This window comes from Naumovozyma castellii, chromosome 2, assembly GCF_000237345.1.
Source record: "Naumovozyma castellii chromosome 2, complete genome".
Classification (NCBI taxonomy): Eukaryota; Fungi; Ascomycota; class Saccharomycetes; order Saccharomycetales; family Saccharomycetaceae; genus Naumovozyma; species Naumovozyma castellii.
Window position 1 is genome coordinate 1,493,011 of NC_016492.1, and position 24,528 is coordinate 1,517,538.

Consider the following 24,528-nt stretch of genomic DNA (forward strand, 5'->3'; position numbering starts at 1 on the left):
CTTCGACAAGTTGTGTAAATTTAATTCAACGCTAACATTTTGGCTAATATTCACTAAGAAGTACTGAAAATGTAATTCAAAATCAAAAACAATTTCCTTAGTGAAGCTACTAAATTTTTATCTAATTCAATGGATCTCTGAATTTTTTGCTTTGAAATACTTTGTCAAGATGGACATATATTCAAATTTTTAAGGTTTGAAAGTTTCAAATTTGAAAAAAACCAAAATGTTAAATAAATAAAAGATAAAAAAGTTTTCATCAACCTTATTTTAATGAATATGTTGAGCAATGGTTAATTATTTGTTTAATTCAAGAAAACTTCACAAAATCTGTTTTAAAGTTGGCCAATGGCTCAATTAACTGCCAAGAAAATCTCAAAAACTAGTTGTAAAACCCTATAAAGTGGAAAAAACATCTACACTCTCCTTGCTACTCCAAAATCAACCGAGTGGTTATTTGAAGTACTGATAGGTATGCAATCTGTTTAAACAAAAAAAAATTATTGCTCCCTTAATCCCCTTTCCAAGATATCTTAAAAATTGCCAAGACTTTCCCTGAGTAGTCACGTACGCACGTAGGTGAAAGTACTCAAAAATGTCTCATGTCCCGGTTACTAACTCATTTTTTATCAAACCCTCCTTTTTGCTCTGAGTAATTATGGGGAAAGGAAGTGTATGTAGGTCTTGTCAAGCTCAGAATTACGAATACCGTACAGAACGTCAGTAACTAAATCCAAATCATGGCAAGAGGTAATTTCGTTTAGTCACTAAACTATTAAAAAGCTTTTCGTGTCAACCTTTCCGTGACAAAAGATGCGAACATACCATAAGTTAAAGGCTCTTCGAAATTTGCTGATTCAAGCATGGCATTCTTCACCAATTCTCTTGCTCAGAGGAGGCCTAAGAGAACGTTACCGAGAAGGCAATTCCTGATAAGAAGACAGTTCTTGTAAATGAGCGTAGCGTCAAACGAGGCCACAATGGGAAGCTCAATCTCGTACACACACTTCGTAGTTATATTCATAATGACAGATATCTTGTCCGGGCCCGTCTGAGCTATTCGAGAAAGATAGACGGCACATGAAACCTAAACGGTTCCTTTTCGCGTATTTACTTAAGGAACGATGTAGTGGAAAAACACATTCACTGCCAATCTCCGTTTAAGTGACATATGTGAACTTTGCAAGGGAAAGGAAGTTGGTTCAAATGAACGATTCAACTTCTGCAAGTCATATAACTCGTTCTGGGACCTGCGAAGATTTTATGTTATGTCAATCGAGCTGTTCTTCGAGAGAATTGCAGCAGAACACGATAGGTTCCTGATTGCTACAGGCGGAATACTAATAACGTTATTCAGTGATTTCTGTGTACGTTAATACTCATCTCCTTCCGCGGCTATTTTTTCTTTTTGGATCTTCTGTCAGGTATACGAAAGATGGAGACGCTAATCCTTATTCTCTCTTGGCATTGGCAAAATTCACCTCGATGGAGGTGGGGAATCCATTGATTCAAAGCATCAAAAATATCATATCCAGTATTTAAGAAAATCTGCTGCCTTATTACTAGAACGCTGTAAATAACCGTGACTCTCCAACGCAAAAAGGGCCAAAAACAAGACTTGTCAGAGTATGGGTTCATCGTCATCAAAGACAACGGCCTTCTCATTGCCGGCGCCATATACTACTACTGCTGGTACTGTATCTGAACTTATTTCTTTTTTCGAAACAAGTATTGATGGGAATGCTGCAGCTACAGGTACTATAACCTCTGTAATTCCTCCACCATTTTCTTTACCACAGGCATATACCACTACAGTCGATAATGGTGATGTATCTGAAGTGGTTTCATTTTACTCTACAAACGTGGATGGGAACCCTGCTACAGGTACTATAACCTCTGTAATTCCTCCACCATTTTCTTTACCACAGGCATATACCACTACAGTCGATAATGGTGATGTATCTGAAGTGGTTTCATTTTACTCTACAAACGTGGATGGGAACCCTGCTACTGGTACTATAACCTCTGTAATTCCTCCACCATTTTCCATTCCTTCTCCATATACAACACTTTTAGTTGATGGCTCTTCAACAATATCTGAAATAATATCATATTATTCTACAAATGTGGCTGGGATCCCAGCAACTGTTACCACAACCTCAGTGATCCCACCTCCATTCTCTTTGCCCTCTCCATATACAACTACTGTTGTAACTGGATTTTCGTCTGTATCTGAGATTGTGTCGTTCATATCGACTAATGACGTTAATGGAGCCGCAGTCACAGTAACAACAACTTCTGTGATTCCACCTCCATCCACCACAAGCGTTGTAATAAAGTCTTCATCATATCCTGAGATTACATCTTCCCCTTTGTCCACTTATAGCAACTCTAGCTCTGTGGCTCTATCGTCATCTACAACTAATGTTATGAATGCGCCCTCTTCTATTTCTGTGACACCGTCATTTACATCTTACAACGCTTCTAGTTCTACTGAGATGTCACCATTATACACTGCAAGTGTCGCAAGTGAGTTTTCCTCAATCCCTGCAATTGAATCTTCGTATTCTTCCACTGATGCTAGCTCAACATCTCTGGTTTCATATGACAAGTGACTTTTCCTCAGCTTCCGAGATTGTATCATCCACATTTTCCAATAGTGCTAGGTCTAGCGTATCCTCCTCCTCCTCTAATACCAATTTTGCAATTGAGTCTTCACGTTTGTTCACTGATGTCAGCTCAAGCTCTCTAATTTCTTCATCATACACCGCAAGTGTCGCAAGTGAGTCTTCCTCGACATCTGCAATTGAATCTTTGTTTTCTTCCACTGATATCAGCTCTACATCTCTGGTTTCATACACTACCAGTGTGTCAAGCGACTTTTCCTCAGCTTCTGAGATTGCCCCATCGCATTCTTCTACTACGACCAATGAGAACTCAGTTACTATCACAACCCTTTCATCATACCCACCTTCATCATCATTCATTGCTTTATCATCACCATTAGCTTCTTCATCCTTGTCACCTTCCTTTAGTATTGCATGGGATGACGCTACTGTCACCGTGACTATAACCAGTAAGAATGCCTCTTTTGTTACCCAACATCTCACTCATACTCCAACCACACAATACATTACAGAGACTACGTCGACTACAGAAACAGAGACCAACTCCTCTACCTATACGTTACATTCATCCATTGTATCTGTCCCATCCACTTTATCTGATCAGACATCATTTAAAGTTGCTTTATCAAGCTCAGTGGAACAATACTATAGTGTAGAACCGACCACCTCAACAACAATTACAACCTCATTGGAAGCATTGTCTTCAACGGTAGCTGAGCAATCCAGTACTGTTGAACCAACCATTTCAAGTACCATAGAATCGCAATCAATTACGTTTTCTTCAAGTTTTGAACCTTCCAGTAGTTCAGAATTTACTACATCAACTATTCTTTCAAAATCTTTTAGGGATTCATCTTCAATAACTAACAAACAAATTAGTATTGTTAATTCAACCTCTTCAAGTGCCATGGTATCATCATCTGAAGACTTACCCTCAACAATGTTCGAAAAGTCCAGCTCTGAGATGCCAACTTCTTCAAGTCGTTCGAGCTTATCAATATCATGGACCACTGATATGCCAGCTTCAATTAAAACAGCAACATTTGCCACTGAATCTGCGCTAAACTCAAGGACTGGGGCATCTGGGTTATCTTTATCCAGCATTGCTTATGAAGATATTACTACCACTGTAACGGTAACAAGTATGAATACCTCTGTTGTTACAAATCATGTAACTCAAACACCAATAGTAGATTATATTACATTGACCACTTCAACAACGGAGACTGATACCTTCACCCCAACCTATGTTTTACGTTCATCAAGTGTACTATTATCCTCCTCTTCATTTGACACAATGCTGAGACAATCGTCATCGTTGGTTAAATCATCGAGTACCAATGAATCAGTCACTTCAGTCGGGAGTTCCGCACCAAAAACGTCTATTTTACAGCCATCTTCTTCCGAACCATCAACTTCTACTATTGAGCCATCATCATCTTCACCAGCAGCCTCAACTATCAAGCACTCTTCTTCTGTAGAGTTAATATCTACCATCAAGCCATCATCTTCTTTCCCATTGTCGTTATCTATGACATCATCAACAATATCTGATTCATTCAGTATCAATTGGAATGATATAACAGTCACAGTCACCGTAACGAACATGGCTACTTCAGTTGTTACAAACCATGTATCTCACACACCCATAGTGGATTTATTCACAGTAACCACCACTACAACAGAGACCGACACCGTCACCCCTACCTACGTTTTACACTCATCAAGTCTACTTTTATCCTCCTCTTCATTTGACACAGTGTTGACACCTTCGCCATACTTAGTTGAATCATCGAGCAGCATCGAATCAGTCACTTCAGTCGTAAGTTCTGAACTATTGACCTCTACCCATGAGTCATCTTCTTCTGTGCCACCAATTTCTACTACTTCAATCGTCAGTTCTGCTAGACCCTTGTCTACTACTGAGCCATTTTCTTCTTTTCCAGCAACGTCCTCTATGTTAGCCTCAACAATTTCTGATTCATTCAGTATTAATTGGAATTATATCACAGCTACAGTTACCGTAACGAGTATGAATACATCAGTTGTTACAAACCACATAACTGCTACACCAATTGTGGAGTTAATTACATTAACCACCACTACAACAGAAACCGATACCATCACCCCTACTTATGTTTTACGTTCATCAAATGTATTACTATCCTCTGCTTCATTGGATCCAACCTTGACATCAACGTCTATATTTCCTTCATCATCACTAACATCGACGTCAATGGTTTCCTCATCGTCAATAACATCAATGCCGATGGTTTCTTCATTATCAATAACATCTTCAGTTATAGTCGACTCAATTAGCATTGTTTGGAATGATATATCCATCACTGTTACCATAACGAATATGAATAGGTCTGTTGCTACCGATCATGTTACTCCAACATCTTTTGTAGAATACATTACCATGACCACCACCACAATCGAAACTGAAACTGTCACTCCTACGTTTGTTATTCATTCATCAAGTGTGTCATTATCTTCTTCAGTACCAGACCCAACATCGATATTATTGTCATCCTTTGTTGTCCCATCTACTTCGATTGAGTCCGTCAGTTCACCGATCGCTACCACATCATTAGCCATAGAAAACACTTCTACATCAATTGCTTCGTCAAGTTCTTCATCTTCAATCATAGCACAGACTATTTTTGGTTTATCCAGCATTGATATTGATAATGTCAGTACTACCGTCACTGTAACGAGCCTGAATACATCTGTTGCTACAAGTAATGTAAGTCTATCACCCATTCTAGAATTAGTTACAGCAACTACCACTACCACAACTGAGACTGATACTAAAGAGCAGACCTCAACATTCCTTGTTTCTAGTGATCCATTCTCCAGAGATGAGCCTACTTCATTAGGAAATTATCAGGAAAGTACTTCTTCATGTTCCACCATTGACCCAGTCTCTTCTAGACCAGATTCATCCACAAGTTTGATTATTTCTACTTTTTCTTTAGGTAGTACATCTTCAGTCTCTTCTACCATTGATTCTGGCTCTTCTAAATTATATTCATCCAAGAGTGTGTCATCCTCGACTTTTACTCCAAGTTCTTTGATTTCATCATCTTCATCCAAAAGTGTGTCTATCCCAATTTTTACACCAATTTCCTCTAATGTTGCCCCTTCAAGTGTTAAAGCTTCATCTTTAAAAAAGCCTTACTCATCAAGCCCTGTGAGATATCTTAACAGAACCATCACAGAGACCAACCAATTAACACAACAAGCCACAATCACCAGTTGTTCTGGTGGATGTTTGCCAGAGCTGACGTTATTTACTAGCATAGTGTCCACAGGGAATATTTCAGAGGATCAAGGTCAAGAAACTACAACCAATTCTAAAGAATACATTACCAAGAGTTCCAGCTCCTTGTTGGTTCCCGTTTCGGGCACTACTGTTCAGGAAACAGTTATTGATGAGAAGACAACTCTAATTACCGTAACAAGTTGCAGTGGTGGATGTACACGTACATCTGGTTCTCCCAATGTTAACAATGAAATCATGAATACACAAATCACGTCTTCTTCCTTGACCTCACCATCGACTGGTGCCAATACAAAGGCTACAGCTTCCATTACAAATGTGGGTTCTCTTACCGCTGTGGCTACCTCTCACGGGACTTCTGCAGTGGATAGTGGTATCAATTCAAAAAATTCGAGTAGTCCACAGATCACGGCTTCTCCATCTAGTGAAATTGAAAGCAATGGAACTGTCCCATCGGGTGTACATGCATCAACGCAATCCAATTCGAATCAATCCGTTAAGACGACCTCCTCGACAACACAATCTCACGCTGAAGATCACATGTCCACTCTGGAAACATCCATGCAAACGACAAACTCCGCGACAGCCCAGACAACTACTGGTTTGGCCCAGAGTAACGGGGCCTCTCGTGCATCCTATAGTCTCCTTCACCTTGTGTGGCTATTTGCAAGTCTCGCTTTTGCGATCTAGATAGAATGTATAATTAAAATATATATAGTCTTTAATCGACATTTTCTGTAATATGTGACGCTGACTCTGTCACAACGACTCCTTTCTTGGCAAACACCGGCCCGTTTCGCCGCACTTATCTTCTTATCGCGCCCCAATTAGGAAAAATAGCAAAGTCACAGATAACAACAACAGACCTGTTATCGACCAATACTCATTCCTCGACGATTAATGCTCCGCAAACCCTGGAACTGAAAAATAGCCGTATTTCGAAGCTTCCATCCATTCGTATCTTGATAACTCCAACACTGCTGCTTCTGTCACCCTTTATCTATTACACGGCCGATAACGTCAAGACAAAGGCTACACACGTACCTGCTGCTCAACTGGATGATCTTGGCAAATTAGTATAAAAGGAGACAGTAGTTGGGGCAAAATGGATGTACTGTAGCTTTTCTATCATTTAAAATGTACTTCTATACAGGTGCAAACCACCACAACATTACAAAACTGACCATGAGTTCGTTTAATAATATGCAAGAGAAGACGGACCAGAAAGAAACATACATAGTTGGGTCCTCCGACCTTACTCAAGAAAATATTCAGTCATCCATCACTCATACAATCTCCAACCCAAGTTTCACTTCCACTACACAACCATCCACAACCAGATGGCAGAAGTTTAAGGATTCATTTAAGAAAGCTGAGGATGTCGAACTGGATCCTAATTTGACAGAAGCTGAAAGAATTGCTCAAGCCACCGCCAAGGCACCTTTGCAACATACTTTGAAGGGCCGTCAACAAACAATGATTGCCATTGGGGGTGCCATTGGTAGTGGGTTGTTTGTCGGTAGTTCCACCGCTTTAAGAACTGGTGGCCCAGCTGGGTTAATCATCGGGTGGGGGTTGACTAGTACAATGATTTATTCCATGGTGATGGCCCTGGGTGAATTGGCCGTGGTTTTCCCCGTGGCAGGTGGGTTCACTACATATGCTACCAGATTCGTCGATGAATCCTTTGGTTACGCTAATAATTTCAACTACGCCTTGCAATGGCTTGTCGTTCTACCTTTGGAGATTGTCTCTGCTAGTATTACTGTTAATTATTGGGGTACCCCCACTAGATATCGTGATGGGTTTGTTGCATTGTTTTGGTTGGTCATTGTTATTATAAATATGTTTGGTGTTAAAGGGTTTGGTGAGGCAGAATTTGTATTTTCCATCATTAAAGTGACAACAGTTATTGGATTCATAATCTTGGGAATCGTGCTAGTATGTGGTGGTGGTCCCAAAGGTGGGTTTGTGGGTGCCAAATACTGGCATGATCCCGGTGCCTTTGTTGGCCATGGAAGTGGGGCACAATTTAAAGGTGTCTGTTCTGTCTTTGTCACTGCTGCCTTCTCCTTTGCTGGTAGTGAATTAATTGGTATTACTGCTGCTGAGGCAGCTAACCCACGTAAGAGTATTCCTGGTGCCGCCAAGCAAGTTGTTTGGAGAATTGTTTTATTTTACATGGGGACATTGACCATGATTGGTCTCTTGGTTCCATACAATGATAAAAGATTAATTGGTGCTTCTTCTGTGGATGCAGCCGCATCACCATTTGTCATTGCCATTGTTACACATGGTATCAAGGGTTTACCAAGTGTTATTAACGTTGTTATCCTAATAGCTGTGTTATCTGTGGGTAATTCAGCCATTTTTGCCTGTTCCAGAACGATTGCTGCCTTATCAGATCAGGGATTTTTACCAAAAGTATTTGGTTATATTGATCGTAGTGGTAGACCCCTAGTAGGTATTGCTATCACCTCGACATTTGGTCTTCTAGCATTTGTTGCAGCATCCAAAAAGGAAGGTGAAGTCTTCAATTGGTTATTGGCATTGTCCGGTCTATCCTCTTTATTCACATGGGGTGGTATTTGTCTTTGTCACATTAGATTTAGAATGGCATTGAAAGCACAGGGGAGAGACACCAATGAATTGACGTTTGTGTCGCCCGCAGGTGTTGCCGGTTCGTACTGGGGGTTATTTATGATTGTGCTTATGTTTATTGCTCAATTTTACGTTGCACTTTTCCCACCTGGTGGGAAACCTGATGCGGAAGTGTTTTTCCAATCATATTTGTCCTTCCCTATTGTGGTTGCTACGTATTTTGGTCACAAGATTTACAAAAGAAATTGGAAATTATTTATCCCATTGGAGGATATGGATATTGATACGGGGAGAAGAGAAACTGATATGGAATTATTGAAACAAGAAATCATGGAAGAAAAGGCAATTTTGGCATCGAAGCCTTGGTATATTAGAGCGTATGCATTTTGGTGTTGATTCGAGATAAACACAAAATATATATATTTCGTCATATACATTTCTAATAAAACAAAAAAACATATTGAAAACTGTTAAATGGGTGCACTAACAGTGTTAGTCTAGCGCCACATTCTTTCCACATTTGGGACAGAAACGTGATTGAAATAAAACAACCAGAAAGAAAGACACCTCAACAAAAAACATAAATTACTGGGCGTGTGGCGTAGTTGGTAGCGCGCTCCCTTAGCATGGGAGAGGTCTTCGGTTCGATTCCGGACTCGTCCACTTAATTTTTTTTTGAAATTTCTAATATGCCCTGTCAAAGTTGAAGCCTCTTCCTACTTAATTAAAGTTTTCCCACTTCAAGAAAATAAACTATATTGAGAAACTCTAATAATTTCACGAAGCATAAAAGTTTCGTCTTCACATGCCCAGGCGTTACAGGGTCTAGAAGGCTACGCCTCAACACCTCGGCATTCGATCAATTAATTGGAGGTTTCGAGTGTTAAATCGAGGAAGCCGGATCTAGAACCGCCAACCGAAAAGAATTTGCTAGATGGAAACTTCTCGAAGACCACAAATCAAAAGCGATGCCCATGTAAAAAACCGACTCGATTCATGTAAGGTAACCACCGCATTCCGGTTTGTGCTGTGCTGCGGCTGCGGCGGTTTCTGGGCGCCCGTTGGCCATTACATTTCCCAAAGCGGCCAAGTAAGTGCACCCAGACACCCGCACCGTTTCTTTTGCAAATTTTTCCCTTTTCGGCCGTTACCCGTTTGAAACACTCTCGAGGAATCTTTACCCGATCCGGACACGGCAAAGTTGCAAACGTAAATACAGACAGTATAAAAGAAACAACCTCCTCGAGCCACCGCGTCTCCAGCACTCAAGGTCCCACATCCTCAGATACATTTTTGGCTAATTCCTCACTCAAAAATCTGTTTCCCACCGAAGAATTCAACTTTAGTCACTCCTTTTCTAACTGTTGCAAACAACCACACTTTCACGTGTTTTCACTCCTTCATTAATTAGTTATATCCAACTTTAAAGTCCTTCCTTAAAAAATACAAATAAAAATCTATTTTTATACTCCCTCTACAAAGTATTAGAAAAAATGAAATTGTCCAGTTTATTAGTCCTATCAGGTGCCTCTTTGGCCCTTGCAGCCCCAGCTGTCCACCATAACGACCGTCACAACGAAAAGCGTGCCATGGTTACCATTACTGAATTTGTCGACGAAAATGGTGCCGTCGTTGTGCCAGCTCAACAACAAGCTACTGCCACTGTCGCTAACAACAACGAGAAGGTCGCTGCTGCTGCCACTACCACTGCTCCAACCACCACTTTGCAACCAACTACCTCCGCAAAGGCAGCTTCTTCCTCTTCCTCTTCCTCTTCCTCAGGTGACTTCCAAGATGGTACCATCGCTTGTTCAGATTTCCCTTCTGCTCAAGGTGCTGTCTCCCTTGACTGGGTCGGTTTGAACGGTTGGGCCTCCATCATGAACATGGACGGTCAAACTTCTTCCTCTTGTGAAGATGGTTTCTACTGTTCTTATGCCTGTGCCCCAGGTTACTCCAAGACTCAATGGCCTTCTGAACAACCAGCCGATGGTAGATCCCTAGGTGGGTTGTACTGTAAGGATGGCTTCTTATACCGTTCCAATACCGCCTTCAGCTCCCTTTGTGAACAAGATAAATCTTCCGCCTCTGCTCAAAATAACGTTGGTCAATCCATCGCTATGTGTAGAACTGATTATCCAGGTTCTGAAAGTATGGTAATCCCAACTTTAATCGAAGCTGGCTCATCTCAACCAATCTCCATCGTCGATGAAGATTCATACTACCAATGGCAAGGAAAGAAGACCTCCACTCAATACTACGTTAACAACGCTGGTGTCTCCGTGGAAGATGGTTGTATCTGGGGTCAAGCAGGTTCCGGTGTAGGTAACTGGGCTCCTGTCGTCCTTGGTGCCGGTTACACTAACGGTATCACTTACTTATCCATCATTCCAAACCCAAACAACAACACTCCACCAAACTTCAACGTCAAGATCGTCGCCACTGAAGGTTCTTCCGTCGTGGGCTCCTGTTCTTATGAAAATGGGGCTTACCCTGGCTCTGGTTCCGATGGTTGTACCGTCTCTGTCACTTCTGGTTCTGCTCAATTCGTCTTTTATTAGACAGCTTTTGTCAAATTTTCTTTCTTTCTTTCTTTCATCTTTGTTGGTACCCGATATTCATTCTACATTTCGTTCGCTAGAAGGGTCTTTTTCGTTATCATTTTTTTTACCAAACTTAAAATTGTAAATCCAATACCACCTTTTTTTTTTATACATTTATAACTTATATTTCCTTCATCTCTCCTTTTTTATTGTTTTGATTGAATAACTAGCTTTATAATTTGTATGTTGTAAAACTGAACATCTATTTTAAACAAAAATTCTATTTTATTTTTATATCGTTTCATGGTCATGTCTATGTATCTATTCTATTCTATAAAAAGTTGTAATTAAAGTCACTAGTTTCCCGGTTCGTGATATGATTCCTCTTCTGCTGGAGTCAAGTAAGGCCCTGCAAGAGCAAGTGCAGGTTCATCAATATTATGATGAGAGTATGAAAGAACACCAATACCACCGGCATCCAATAAGAAATTTGGATTATCAATCAAATGTCTATATTTCTCCAATTTAACATATGGAACTGTTTCATCTTCATAAGATTCCAAATCACTCAACTCCCAATCCTCTTCACACTTCTTCTCAACACCTAACTTGAACCAAAGGGCTGCAAAATAACGTAATGCATGTCCGTGCGCAAAAACCATAATGTCAGAGGGAATACCTTCCTTTTGATGCTTTCTATGTAAATTTTGAATTCTGGCAATGGCTCTAGATAATCTCAACCCAAATTCTTGAGTAGTCTCACCATTTTCACAACCATCTCTCCAGATATTCCATGGCTTTTCCACGTCTAACCCTCTTGATTTTCTCAACTTGATGATTTCATGAGTCAATAACCCTTCATAATCACCGTATTCCCATTCTCTAATATCTTCATCCACAATGACTCTAATCTTGGATCTTTGTTCCTCGGTTAATGGCTTCAACACCAATTCGATAGTCTGTCTAGCACGAGTTCTTGGAGACGTGAAGATATAAGTAATATGATCAGGGTTCAAGAATTGATTGTTTCTAAACAATGACTCACCAGTCTTCAACATTTGTTGCACACCGAATTCAGTCAATGGAATATCGGTGGAACCTGTATATTGGCCTGATTTGGACCATGCGGTTTGACCATGTCTCACAATAATACATCTTGGAGTAACTACACCCATCTTTGCTGTCCTAATTGTTGTTTTTGCTTATCTGTCAATGATTGAATGTATAACGTTAAATTTACGTCGAAAATTTTTCAAGATGATTGCTGAAAGGAAAAACGCGTAATTGTAAACAAAGCACTTATTTAATTATTCATTCATCTTATTAGTGAAACCGCCGAAAAGATACAAACAACCCACAATGTATAAACGACCCAATGATATAAATAAACGACAACGACAAGTTACGCTCACGATACTCATAATAACAACATTTCTCATATTTCAATACTTCACCCGATCCAAAGCATCGACAATGGCATCATCGTCGTCACCAATACTGAAGAGGACAACACCTCCATTGGATACTAAAGTGAGGAAAGTACTGAATACAGACGCATGTCTACATGTGCCATTCTTGGATTCCATGAGCACGTTCTGGCATTTCGGCGGTACGGATGTCCAAGTGAGAAATACAGAATCCATCAAGTTGGTAAGAAGCGGTGATGCTATCGGTTCATATGGGAGAGTCATATCCAATGGTGTTGGTGATAATGTCATTGATGATTTTGAAGTGAGATATGAGTTCAAATGGAGTGATGGTGTCGGGGAAGGTGTTGCGTTTGTCATTGCCGCTGAGAATAATTTCATGAAGATGAGCGATTGGAGGTCCAGTTATGGGAAGAGACAATATGTTTTGAACTCTGGTGGTGTAGATCCTGATAATATGGAATTGATGGGGTTCCCTCGGAATTTGCCCGGGTTGGCAGTTGTCATTGATACTTTCCATGAGAACACCCGGAATGAGATGGAGAAATATCAACCTTATCTGGACATATTTGTTAATGTTAATCCGATGAGAGATCATTATGATTTGGCGAGTGATGGGTTTATAAGTACGTCGAAGAGAGTGAATAAGAACCATATTAAATTGAAACCTTTCTCTAATGGGATTGTACAATTAAGAATTATTTACATGGAGAGTGTAAATTTTTTGAAAGTGGATATTCAATATGATAATGATGGTAGGTGGATTGAACTTTTTCAAACGGAGGAAGATTTGGAGATACCTAAAAATCGTTATTCCAGCCAAAGATATATTGGTGTGGGGTCGCTTATCGGGGAGTCCAGTGGTACGTTTGAATTATTGAGAATAGAAACTAATGAGTTTCATACCAATGATGAAGGTACGGGCAAACTATCCTCGGAACAGGCTGAGTTATTCCTTTCTGAACAATACGGTATCAAGAAAGTCAATGCTATGAGTCGACATTCCACATTTGTCACATATATTTTGTGGGTTTGGAAGTGGATGTTGCTGTTTGTCATATTAGCATTAATGTACTTGACATCTGTGTATGTGAGAGTGAGTAAGAAACATTTGACGCAATTAAGAAGACGACGTCGTCGGGGTAAATCTGTAGGACTGTTACCCACTTGAGGGGATTTATAGAAACGGACTTTTCATGCATTTATAGATAGATAGATCTATATAATAGTCTAATGATAATGAATATAGAAAAAAAGAAGTGGGTGGGCTAATTCAGCTATGATTTTAAAGTGATCAATGAATTTTTGGTCGATACACTGTCACATGTGTGTAAGGATGCGTTATTGTTATTGTTCGTGGCGGTCGTTGTATTCCTTATTGAATTGCTCATTGATGATGGAGTTGTTGTAGTTGCCGTTGAATTCGTGGATGGTCTTGCTCTCTCCAAGATACTTGCCGATGGGATTGGCACAGTACTAGAATTAGTCTCCATAGTTCGCACAGACATGACAGTGGGTCTTGTTGATTGCAAAGAATAAATATCCGATGAGAAGGTGGAAGACTTGATGGATGCCGTAGAACAAAACGAGAACAGTGGTGATACACTTGAATTATCCAATTCAGGATCTGATTTTATCCTCTCGGGTTCCTTACTCCATAAAACTTTCATTGATAAATTCTCATCGATGATATTTGTGGCTGATGGTGTTCTCACTTTGGGAAAATTATGATGGTTGTCCATCGGGTACAAAGGTCGTAGCGATGAATTGATGGTGGCTGTATCTGAATCACTGGATGCTTCCGTTAAGGGAGCATACGTTTTTGCTTTTGATCTCCTGCTCTTGGATTTAGTCTTTACGTTTTTACTTGTGGATTGTTGTTCGATCCGATGCGTTATGTTTGTATTTGTATTTGTGAGAGTTGGCGAGGAGGAGGCATTCCTGTCATTGGCATAGGGTATCATGTGGCTTGGTGCAGTTGATCTCGAGGTCTTTATCTTGGATGCATTATTGGATGTAGTTGTGTCCTTCGTCGGTTGTATTATCTTCTTCATCCATACGGAAAGCTTGTTCTTTCTTCCTTGGAAAGAATGCGTGCTTGTTTTGTGTGTGGTATGATCATTACCATCTGGCATGGTTTGATCTGTGTATACTTGTCTTGATGTAGTTTAATCCTCGAGGTTTAGTTTAGTGTAGGACCAAATCTATATATACATAGAAAATATAGGCATCAAAATTAAAATTCCGCGTAAAAAGAATGGAAGTGTTATGAATTACATAGAATCGGATATACATGTATATAGGTATAGCAATCTTTTAGAATAAAGGGGAACATAGCAAAAAAAGTTACAAGAAAACTTGTCTGTTTCATTGAGTGGCCTGCAATGGTTGTTGTTCTGGGACAGGAGTGCTGTCCTCTGTGGAAGTAGCAGTAGTGGATACTGATTTCAATTTCTCGATGGTGAAGTTACCTAGATCGATCCCCGTGGAGACGATTGCTCTGGGGACGCTTTCCGACTTGCTCAAGTTTGTCTCGTATGAATCTGAGACCATCTTGTAAGTTTGTCTCCCCATTTCGTAGGTTGGTTTAATGTAAGTATCGATTCTTTCCAACGTTTCGTCCTTAGAGGGGACGAATTGCAAGTTTGATTGTACTTTAGATTGCAAATCGGTAGTTAAAGACTTGGTAGTGTTAGTCAACTTGGCCAAATGAGGCAAGTTTCCCTCTGTGTTTTTGACGGCGGCAGCGTTTTCATTAGCCTTCAAATGGAAAGGTTTGATGAGGAATTCCGTGAGGATCATGTTGAAGATATTAGCGAAATAGTCGACGATGAACCATGCAATCCATACGCCCAGCTTGTTGGAGTGGTTCTTGTAGCTAGTCAAGAAGGCATCAATACCCTCTTTGAAGACCAAGAGGTTAACCAGTTGGTCGAGAGCCATAGTCACCAACAAGATCTTATTGATGATTGTCTTAACTGGTGCGGGGGATCTCTGATGGAACTTGGAACCGGCATTGGCAAGGAAGGCAGTGGTTCTACCTACAAGAGGTAGAGAGTCCACTTTAGTTAGCAGCTTAGACACGACAGGGTATCTGTGCAAATGAGTAAAGACAGCAGAGTTGAATTGGACGACGGAGGTCTCCTTTGCGGGGGGTTCGTTAGAGTCGGTGTTATTGTTTGCGGACATGGATGATACGCTTGATGTTGGGTTGCCAAACAGATACGAGAGCAAAGCAGAACAGATGGGTGACTCCTTATATAGGATGGTGAGTCCTGGCTGCCTTATCAGTTTTTGACTGATTGATTCGATGGATTTCGATTGTTAGAGACATCCCTTGCAGCCGCGGCGTTAGTTTCCGTCCGCTCTATTGTGTGCCGTGCGGAGTGACCTCTGCTGCTATTGTTGCAACAGTATAAGCAACAAAACAAAGGAAGAGAAAGGATTGCACGGGATGAGAGGGGAGTAGTTGCTTCATTGATCCCCTGTGCTGCTGCTCTCGCTCTTGCGCTTCCACAGTGTCTCCCCGAGGAGGTGGATGTTCTTCTTGAGTCTGTGCACTGTTTGCCGGAGTTGGCCTGTGACAGGGTCTGTTGTATCTGCTCGGTGCATTCTTCTCTTCAACTTGAGATCTTCAATGTGGTCAATGTGTTCCAATCTCTGGCTCGGCAAGATAATTGCCCGATCCAGGGAGTAAGGAAGCCCTCTATGGCGGCCTCGTATTAGCATCAGGATGATGACAAGCTTAGATAACGTAGTGAACTGCGCAGATAACGACGTGGTTGTGTTAGGGTACCCCAGTGAAACTCCTACTGTACCGTAGGCACTTACGATCTCGAATAAGACCGAGAATACATTGATGTCTGGTTCATTGGTGTCTTGAATTTTACCACTCTCACAAAGACAAATGATGAATAGACCGAGAAACAAGAACCATAAGTCAAACGACAATTGTTTCCTTAAATGATCACCAATGAATGATCTAGTGGTCTCCTTCTTCTTTGTAGGACGTTTGATTGGTTTCGGTTCTTCACCGATGGACGATTCCTCGTCTTTGGAACTGCTAGTACTACCACCACCAACCTCTTCCCTATCTTCATCATCATCGTCATGTGCATCTACATTCTCAGCCTCATCTGCATCGGTATTATCTCTACTTGAATATACCCCCAAAGATTGTTCCTCGTAAACGTTCGTTCTTCTAATGGAAATTGCTAGGGGCAACACTGATACATACATCATTAACATATAGGAGACCTGAATGGAAGGATGCAATTTACTCAAATCCACCACAGAAAGACCAGTTGTTCTAGTACTGAAGGACTGGAATGATCCAACAAGGAATCGAAATCCATGTGATAAAGGTTTCAAAATCTCATTACCAAAATCTAATATGATGAATAATATTATATCTGCCCCATTAAGTACCACTAATGTTAATACAAGCCACCATGTGGCCGGACTGGGAAATAGCAATGTAAAACATCGACGAGGATGATCTAATAGAAACCCAAGGCTCTCTTTTAAAGAGGATAGATCTCTCGACAAGTGGAATAAAACCCATATGATAAACCTTAACATGATGGGGAACCCCGTATTACCAATCACCATAAAGAACATCATTAACAACAATGGGTATATTGCTTCATTAAAGGAGATCATGGAATCTGGAGTTAATGAAAGTCCAAAATTATTGAATGCAGTCATCGCCATAAAGAAACCCCACCATGCTGGTGCAACACCGTCACGTCTTACAAGAGCTCCGTAATGGTTCTTGAGACATATCCAGGGAACTAACATAACAAAGAACATGATATGGAATCCCAAATAATATATTACTAATATGGTGCAAAGTAATTTTATGGCTCGATATTCCACACCACCCAATTCCTCCTTTTGTTTCTTTGTTAATCCATAAAATGTTGAATTACGACCCAATGTGGGTTCCCAAGATAAATAATTTGTTGTCATCGTCCTGGAGAGCGGTCTATCAGCTATGGGTGATTCAAATGCAGATTCGTCGAAATGGAGTGAATAGTCTTCATTATCCGTCATGGAGGTATCTAATGTACCTAAATCACCGTCTTCATCAAAAGTGTTGCTCAACGGGTGTGGGGCTGACGCTAATGTTTTATTTACTTCGTTAGGATTCTCAGGATTGAAAGGAGCTGGGGTATTTGATGTTGTTGAATCAGTGACAGTGCCACCGCGACTGGCATCTTCCGTAAATTGTTTACGTAGGATAAATGAAGTTGTCAGTCCTTCATTCCCGAATGGTTGAAAGTTTATGGTTTGACCTCGTGGTGTCAGTGAAAAGTTCTTTCGTGACGTTTTTTTAATTTGACGTCTTTTACTTAATAGATGCTGGCGGAGCCTTAATGGTGTGTACTCCTTGTTTCTCCGGAGTCTTTTGGAGGACACTCCTGGAAATTGTGAAACTCTCTCTTTAGGATGATTAACGTACAGATTTTTAGAGATTCCTTTGCTTGGTAGGTTTCTTCTTGGTGGTTTAACAATATCAAATTGGATTGTGGGTTCACCTCGTACAGGCTTGATATTTTCTTCAGAATTGTTGCTCGTTGCCTGCAATGAGTCTCTTTCACCCACTGTGTTGTCTTGTTCATTACGAGGGGGAAGGGTAGCAGATTGCTCATCATTTTCTCGATCTTCTTCAAGTTCTTGTTGATTCCGCATCAATATTATTGATCTATAAATGTCATCTGGTCTAATATCTGATGACTTTCTCCTTCCCACAAATCTTTCTCTTGGTGATGCTGGTTCCTGTTGAAATTCGCTGGAAACAATAGATGATTCGTCAGATTGTCCCACCGATGATGATGATGATGACGATGAACTTGTCGATTTATCAATATATTGATTTTGATCCTGATTTTGATCCTGATTTTGACCCTGATTTTGATTTTGTTTCATTCTTTGAATATTTGAAAAATCAGTTTCTCTTCTATGCAATAATTTCCCACTAAACAATTTATCTTGAAAGTCTTCATAATCGTTCGGGGTATAATTTCTTGGGTCTAATCTCTTGGCTCCCTTATTTATAAAATGCAATGGCTTTCTCACTCTCTTAAACTTTCCCTCAGCTGCAGATAACTGCGACGATGCGTTTCTTGAATTCATTTGTGCTGTGAGGTCTCTCTGTATTAAAGTTTGAGTTCTCCTCCTCTTGAAATCTAGCTTAGACTTTTCCTTAATATTATCAAAAAACCGTTCAAACCAATATAACCTGACAAATGCCAAGCAGCCATGGATAGCTATAGGTGTGGACAAACAACAGGTAATATAAATTATTATTTGTTGGTATAAAACCAAATCATTTGCATTAATGGTGTTCAAACCGCCTTGCGTAGTTGCACCAGCAGATAAGAATAAAATATCAATATATTTGGCGTTCCTGACCGGATACATCAAGATTGAGGAAAGTAAAGTCACCATTATAATATAACAGTAATGTACCGCAATAAAATTGGGGAATATATGTTTGAAAATGGGTTGTAATTTCGTTGCCGTGGCGTCCAATGCATCTCTAAACTTATGTCCAAATGTCTTCTTGTAAAGCGCCTGAAAGTTGGACAATGTGGAGACATTAGTTAGCCTCCTATTCAAGGTCATTCTGGAGCCTGTAGTTTTTAATATCTTATTAGGTTGAGTTGTGATGGATACTTAGCTCCTTGCCAGTTTTCCATCGAATGATCATCGATTTATTTTTATTATTATTTTCATTTTCGTTTGGGCCCTTAAAAAAGTCCGAACAGTATAAACGAACAATGGGAAACACAGGAATGCTTACTTGTCTATCTATCTATCTAGCTATTTATCTATCAATACTTTGGGGGCGTTCTCGTTGCGATGTGCTCACTGTTTAGCAGCATCTCTCATCATTTTTTCTATTTGCTCATTCATCTGCTGTTCAGCATCCTTCCTTCTCTTGTCTTCCTCTACCTTATTGAATAGAGTAAACATGAAACCACCTTCTCTTTGCTTTTCGGTAGGAAATTCGAAATCGGCAAACTTCTTAGCCTCATCCTTGGAGACACTGTCATCAACCAATTCCACTTCTAAGAATCTCAAATTACTGGTGACAGTCAATCCGATGACGAACTTAGCATCTTCACCCATGGATAACTTGGCACCTTCTTGGCCATATTCAGCGAATATTTCATAAGGTTTTAAATCATATTCAGAAAGAACCACAACGTCATCTTTGTCTTCCGGGCTCTTAATAACATAAGTCTTGATCTTTAAGTCCTTAACGTTAGTCTTGATGTTCAAATAACCGAATTGAGTACTTTCGTACTTGTTTCCAACAGTATCGATGATTTCGGTGGTGGAATCGACGATATCTGTCAAGAATTCAGGTCTTGTAGTATATGATGCACCTATGCTGACAAGGAATCTTAGGACACCCTTCTCCAAGGGTTCATCTGCGGCAACTCTGGCCTTCTTTGGGGTTACTGCCTTGAATGCTACCATCTTTGACTACTTATCTTTGCTTATTTGAGTCTTGTTTTTGCTATTACCAACTACTGTTATATCGTTAATAAACATATAAACTGCTAATGAAAAATTTTTATTGTACTGGGCGGTTACCCAGGTCATACGTCTATACAAACACTACGTAACATTGCTACCTTTAATTGATTGATCAGTTAATTAATACATATCAGACTTGTGGAAGTCGTGAATGAGCCCGTAACGAGCGTACTCCTTGCCCTTCTTAGTCTCCGTCTTGAACTTCTTCTCGTCATTCAACTTCTTAATTCTAGAAGCGTCCTTAAAGGGTATGCGTTCCATCGATTCCAGAGGCTTATCCTCCTTATCTATATCCACTTCCCCCAACATGACGACGTTCTCACCACGGATCATGAATATCCCCAGCTCATTCTCGGCGTACTTGTTCTCTTCAGTCAAATATATTCTCTCGACGCAATGTTGCAGGATCAAATTGGCATACTGGTCGAACGTTCTCAGGATACCAAACAATAACTTCCCATCACGCAATAACACAAAGATCTTACGGTCCACGGAACTCACTATGGCAGCGGTGGTGGTGAAGTTGTATTGGTCTAGATATAGGTCCGCCTCACCCTCGGACAGTTTCTTGGAGGCCTTACTGCCTTGCTTCCCCTGCGGCTTGGCATGTTGTTGTTGTTGTGGCACTTTTGGAGCAGGCGACGACATTGTTGGTGGGTGCTAGTAGGTGCAATCAGAGCTGTTCAACCATCATATACCAGTGTCTGAAGCATTTATCAGTGTGAATTGAATGCTAAACAATTGGGACAGAATCTAGACATGGGAAAAAAGACCGTTGTGCAATGTACAAAGTAGGGTTAAATTGAAAACCCTAAAATATATTTGAGAACACCTAATTTTTCAGTTTGATTTCCAGAAAAACTAAAAAATAGAATTATCCAGCCCTTTATAAAAAGTCTTTAACCCCCCTAAATTTCAACAAAGAAACGCTTTTTACCTCATGATTGTTTTAAATATTGTTCTAAGTTTCCCGTTAGTTCGTTAGTCTATGTATATAACAAGTTGAACAAGGCCAAGCATTGAAGTACAGACTGTCAGAAATCCAAACAAGGATATATAATGAATAATAATATACCTGATAGCCCACCTTCAAACACATGTAGCTCTGAGATACTCGTTCGACAAATAAGCTTTAGGGATACAACGACCCCTAACACATCTGTCAGCAGTAACAACAATTCCACGCCAACGCCAAAGAGAAGAAAAGTTCTAGAAAATTTCATTTTACTCAAAGATTATCCATCTCAGTTTGAAGATTCAGACTGGACACATATTGAAAGTAAAGGAAAAAATAGCATATGGTCACATTTTCTGGAAGGAAAGAAAGATCGTTCAACTTTAAAATGTACCCATTGTAATCATGTCTTTCGTTACAATCGAAGGAAAGCCACATATAATATTCAACCTGCTGAAAATCATTTAAGATATGACTGTACTGACCCTGATTACTTCCATGGAAATTTAAAGGATGAAAGGATAATAAAAGAGATATGTGAGAAGAAACAGAACAAATACCGAAATTTAAAACAATATATCAAGACGCAATCATTCTTTGATCTAGCTGTGGAGCTAATTTTAGAATCCCGTCTTTCCATCAACTGGGTAGAGTCTTCCGTAGCCAAAAACCTGTGGGCAACAATGGCCTTAATTCCAATTGATAATACTAGCAAACCCGAACAGGTTCTAAAGCCGAACAAATCCAACATTACCAACTTTATTTGCACAAAATCCAAAGATATTAATTATTTCTGGAAGAGTGAGATAGCATCTTCGGCCTATATATTGAACGAAAAGACCTTTACCAAGAGAAACAAATTTCTTGTATCGCTTACAAAGAGGTTATGTGCACTCGAGAATGTAACGTTCATATCATTTGTTTTTGATCATTGGTCCCATAACAAGATATCTAACCATTTGGGGGTTTCCCTTGTTACGTATGACGAAGAGGAGGAAAAGCAACTTTCTTTTCTAGTGAAGATGGATAGGTCTGATTCTCACAAAACAATCGATATAAGTCAGCAACTTGTTGAGATTTTTAGTAAGTTTGATGGCTTGAGAACAGTAACTGTAGGGATGTCAACTGATAATGTTGCCAATATGCTAAAGGTACCAAGAGAATTTACAAGAAATGGTCTATTGTCGTCTCATTTTCTTGGCGACGTACCTTGTTTACTACATAGTCCTGACATTATGAATAGTACCTTGCTTGATATGGTCGAAGAGGACAGTTTGGGATTTGTAGATTCTGAGCTTAAATCAAAATTATTAGAGTTAGCTGCAATGAAATATCAGTTGAATTCTGATGGGTCAAGGAATGAAATTTTAAAACAAGATATCTTTACTGAATATCTTCTATCAAATAACAGCCAACTTTCTTCAGAATCTGCCGATATTGGTGGCATTTTTAGCTTTATAACTGGTGACATTATTCTGAAGAAAAATAATCAGCTTGCTCTTAATATTAAATCAAGCAGTGTTAATCAACTACTATACCGAGAACTATGCGTTGAGTTTGGAAAAATGAATGGAGAGGAACCTTTGGCCATCAAAACATATTCAAAAACAAGATGGCTATCAGCGTTAGATGTTGTGCTCAGGTTACGAGAGTTGAAACCTGTCTTGATGGAGTTAAATCGGGAGCCATCCCTGGGAGTGTTTTTCGATGAAGAAGATTTTGTTCTAATGGACGATTTAACTGATATCTTATCTCCTTTTCGTTCTCTTTGCGAAATGCTTTCTAATGATACCTGCACGTTGAAGAACACCCTTCCTTTGCTTATTTCCTATAAGGATAAAATAGACAAAATATTCGTTGAAAAATCGAAAAGTTCCAACCTAACGCACAGACATCTCCCAGTTTTTATTCGTTTCAGAAGGAAAATGGATAAATACTATAAAAAGTATGTCAGTATGGATATTTGTTTATTATCATCTTATCTAAACATTGCATTTGTTGATAGCTCTGTTTTTATAGAACAGTTCCCTCGTGAGAATACCGAAATCAAAAAAAGTGACCATGTAATATCCTTTGTATCACAAAAACTTACTGATATTTTAATACCTTTTTTGAATATATCTTATTATCCCATTAAGGATAGCGATACAGAAGACATGATCGGTATTTCGAGCCATGCAGGAAGAGTGTATAATGCTGAAGATTATTCATCAGAAGGACAAGAAGAAAAAAACTTGGAATTTGAGGAGGAATTTGATGAATTCAGTATTAAGGATGACTTACAAGAACAAATCAGATTAGAACTTGAGCAATACCGTCTACGTGCTCTATCATTGGTCAAGGAGTATTCAAACGAGGTTTTATCCAAATCTAAAAAACGCTGGTCGCCATTCGACCGCCAAGTCCAGATGATTGTGGGGGCAGATGATATATTCTGGTCAAGGCATAAAAGAGAGTTTCCACTGTTATCATTAGCTAATAAATTATTCCATTGTATTCCATCGACATCGATTCATGCTGAGAGACTGTTCAGCTTGGCGGCACAAATATTTGACAAAAGAAAAAGCCAACTCTCAGATCAAATGTTTGAGGATCTTTGTATCATACGGTCCTTCTTACTTAGAATTAAATTGGGGTCAATCAATATCACAGATTGTACTTTAAATGATGCTTTAAGATTAACAAAGGAACTCAACTTGGAATGATATATATAATATATGTCTAAATAAAGGTTACTTCTACATTTACCTGCTTACATCAATGATTTTCGCCCTATAAAAATTGTACCCTGATGCCCCCATGATTTTTAGCCATTCGGGTTATTGAAAAAATTAAGGAAGCCCTTAGGCCAATTTTTGGATTTTTCTCACTTATCACGGATTTGACCTTTGTACACTGCACAACGGTCTTTTTTCCCATGTCTAACAGAATCATCGACGACTGCGGGTAACGCCTAAATGAGGGAATAGATAGAGAGGAGACATCAAGCAAGGAACCATCGGTTCAATCAACGACTGTGAGGAGGTAGCATCATCGAGGGGTTCATATATATATATATATCTTGCCACTATTGCTTCTGAACTTGGAATTGGTACTTGTATAGAAGCATCACAACAAGCGCATCAATATGTCCCTCTTTAGAACAATACAGAAGAACCCAAGAACAATCTCGCTGTTCTGCGATAGCATCGAGAATAACAAATCATGTTCGTCTATCCTCCAGTTTCTCAAGGCAGATACCTCGAACAAGTTCAACGTGGAGCTCGTTTCTACGTTCCCCACTTTGGACCAATTAAAATACATTTACGGCATAAATCCTATTGTTTCCTCCATTCAAGTGAATCACATTAATGGGATCTTGAAATTAAAATCATTTGACCCCTTATTTGGGTCTAGCTTACACAAGTGCGTGAAATCAGGCGTTTGGAATCCCAATGTGTCCCTATGGGTGGACTGGGAGAAGAAATGCATAGGTAATGATTTGAAAAGTATTCAGGACTTGTTCAAGATCAACCTATAATGATTTATTAATATCATT

The 24,528-nt window shown here is 39.7% G+C and overlaps 13 protein-coding genes and 1 non-coding gene across 14 annotated transcripts; 8 read left to right on the top strand and 6 right to left on the bottom strand.

The window, feature by feature from the left end:
* Positions 1-1,628: 1,628 nt before the first annotated feature.
* On the top strand, positions 1,629-2,615 carry NCAS0B07880 (uncharacterized protein; the record flags this gene model as incomplete). Its single annotated transcript, XM_003675195.1, has 1 exon — positions 1,629-2,615. The coding sequence occupies one exon, from the start codon at positions 1,629-1,631 to the stop codon at positions 2,613-2,615; it is 987 nt and encodes a 328-aa protein (XP_003675243.1).
* On the top strand, positions 2,578-6,603 carry NCAS0B07890 (uncharacterized protein; the record flags this gene model as incomplete). The annotated part of the gene is made up of 1 exon (XM_003675196.1): positions 2,578-6,603. One exon carries the CDS (start codon positions 2,578-2,580, stop codon positions 6,601-6,603), a length of 4,026 nt encoding a protein of 1,341 aa, XP_003675244.1.
* A 447-nt stretch (positions 6,604-7,050) lies between these two features.
* On the top strand, positions 7,051-8,910 carry GAP1 (amino acid permease GAP1; the record flags this gene model as incomplete). Its single annotated transcript, XM_003675197.1, has 1 exon — positions 7,051-8,910. The coding sequence occupies one exon, from the start codon at positions 7,051-7,053 to the stop codon at positions 8,908-8,910; it is 1,860 nt and encodes a 619-aa protein (XP_003675245.1).
* A 194-nt stretch (positions 8,911-9,104) lies between these two features.
* Positions 9,105-9,177, top strand: NCAS0Btrna14A. Its single transcript has one exon. It is a non-coding gene; the product is annotated as a tRNA-Ala (tRNA).
* Positions 9,178-10,007: 830 nt separating this feature from the next.
* Positions 10,008-11,075, top strand: UTH1 (SUN family protein UTH1; the record flags this gene model as incomplete). Its single annotated transcript, XM_003675198.1, has 1 exon — positions 10,008-11,075. One exon carries the CDS (start codon positions 10,008-10,010, stop codon positions 11,073-11,075), a length of 1,068 nt encoding a protein of 355 aa, XP_003675246.1.
* Positions 11,076-11,413: 338 nt separating this feature from the next.
* SHB17 (sedoheptulose-bisphosphatase) lies at positions 11,414-12,232 on the bottom strand (the record flags this gene model as incomplete). Its single annotated transcript, XM_003675199.1, has 1 exon — positions 11,414-12,232. The coding sequence occupies one exon, from the start codon at positions 12,230-12,232 to the stop codon at positions 11,414-11,416; it is 819 nt and encodes a 272-aa protein (XP_003675247.1).
* A 184-nt stretch (positions 12,233-12,416) lies between these two features.
* On the top strand, positions 12,417-13,655 carry UIP5 (Uip5p; the record flags this gene model as incomplete). Its single annotated transcript, XM_003675200.1, has 1 exon — positions 12,417-13,655. One exon carries the CDS (start codon positions 12,417-12,419, stop codon positions 13,653-13,655), a length of 1,239 nt encoding a protein of 412 aa, XP_003675248.1.
* Positions 13,656-13,761: 106 nt separating this feature from the next.
* Positions 13,762-14,619, bottom strand: NCAS0B07940 (uncharacterized protein; the record flags this gene model as incomplete). The annotated part of the gene is made up of 1 exon (XM_003675201.1): positions 13,762-14,619. One exon carries the CDS (start codon positions 14,617-14,619, stop codon positions 13,762-13,764), a length of 858 nt encoding a protein of 285 aa, XP_003675249.1.
* A 232-nt stretch (positions 14,620-14,851) lies between these two features.
* PLN1 (Pln1p) lies at positions 14,852-15,673 on the bottom strand (the record flags this gene model as incomplete). Its single annotated transcript, XM_003675202.1, has 1 exon — positions 14,852-15,673. The coding sequence occupies one exon, from the start codon at positions 15,671-15,673 to the stop codon at positions 14,852-14,854; it is 822 nt and encodes a 273-aa protein (XP_003675250.1).
* Positions 15,674-15,958: 285 nt separating this feature from the next.
* Positions 15,959-19,114, bottom strand: NCAS0B07960 (potassium ion transporter; the record flags this gene model as incomplete). The annotated part of the gene is made up of 1 exon (XM_003675203.1): positions 15,959-19,114. The coding sequence occupies one exon, from the start codon at positions 19,112-19,114 to the stop codon at positions 15,959-15,961; it is 3,156 nt and encodes a 1,051-aa protein (XP_003675251.1).
* Positions 19,115-19,357: 243 nt separating this feature from the next.
* Positions 19,358-19,975, bottom strand: NCAS0B07970 (uncharacterized protein; the record flags this gene model as incomplete). Its single annotated transcript, XM_003675204.1, has 1 exon — positions 19,358-19,975. One exon carries the CDS (start codon positions 19,973-19,975, stop codon positions 19,358-19,360), a length of 618 nt encoding a protein of 205 aa, XP_003675252.1.
* Positions 19,976-20,155: 180 nt separating this feature from the next.
* On the bottom strand, positions 20,156-20,683 carry LSM1 (Lsm1p; the record flags this gene model as incomplete). Its single annotated transcript, XM_003675205.1, has 1 exon — positions 20,156-20,683. The coding sequence occupies one exon, from the start codon at positions 20,681-20,683 to the stop codon at positions 20,156-20,158; it is 528 nt and encodes a 175-aa protein (XP_003675253.1).
* Positions 20,684-21,094: 411 nt separating this feature from the next.
* Positions 21,095-23,695, top strand: NCAS0B07990 (uncharacterized protein; the record flags this gene model as incomplete). The annotated part of the gene is made up of 1 exon (XM_003675206.1): positions 21,095-23,695. The coding sequence occupies one exon, from the start codon at positions 21,095-21,097 to the stop codon at positions 23,693-23,695; it is 2,601 nt and encodes an 866-aa protein (XP_003675254.1).
* A 422-nt stretch (positions 23,696-24,117) lies between these two features.
* Positions 24,118-24,510, top strand: FMP46 (putative redox protein; the record flags this gene model as incomplete). The annotated part of the gene is made up of 1 exon (XM_003675207.1): positions 24,118-24,510. One exon carries the CDS (start codon positions 24,118-24,120, stop codon positions 24,508-24,510), a length of 393 nt encoding a protein of 130 aa, XP_003675255.1.
* Between the last annotated feature and the right edge of the window lie 18 nt (positions 24,511-24,528).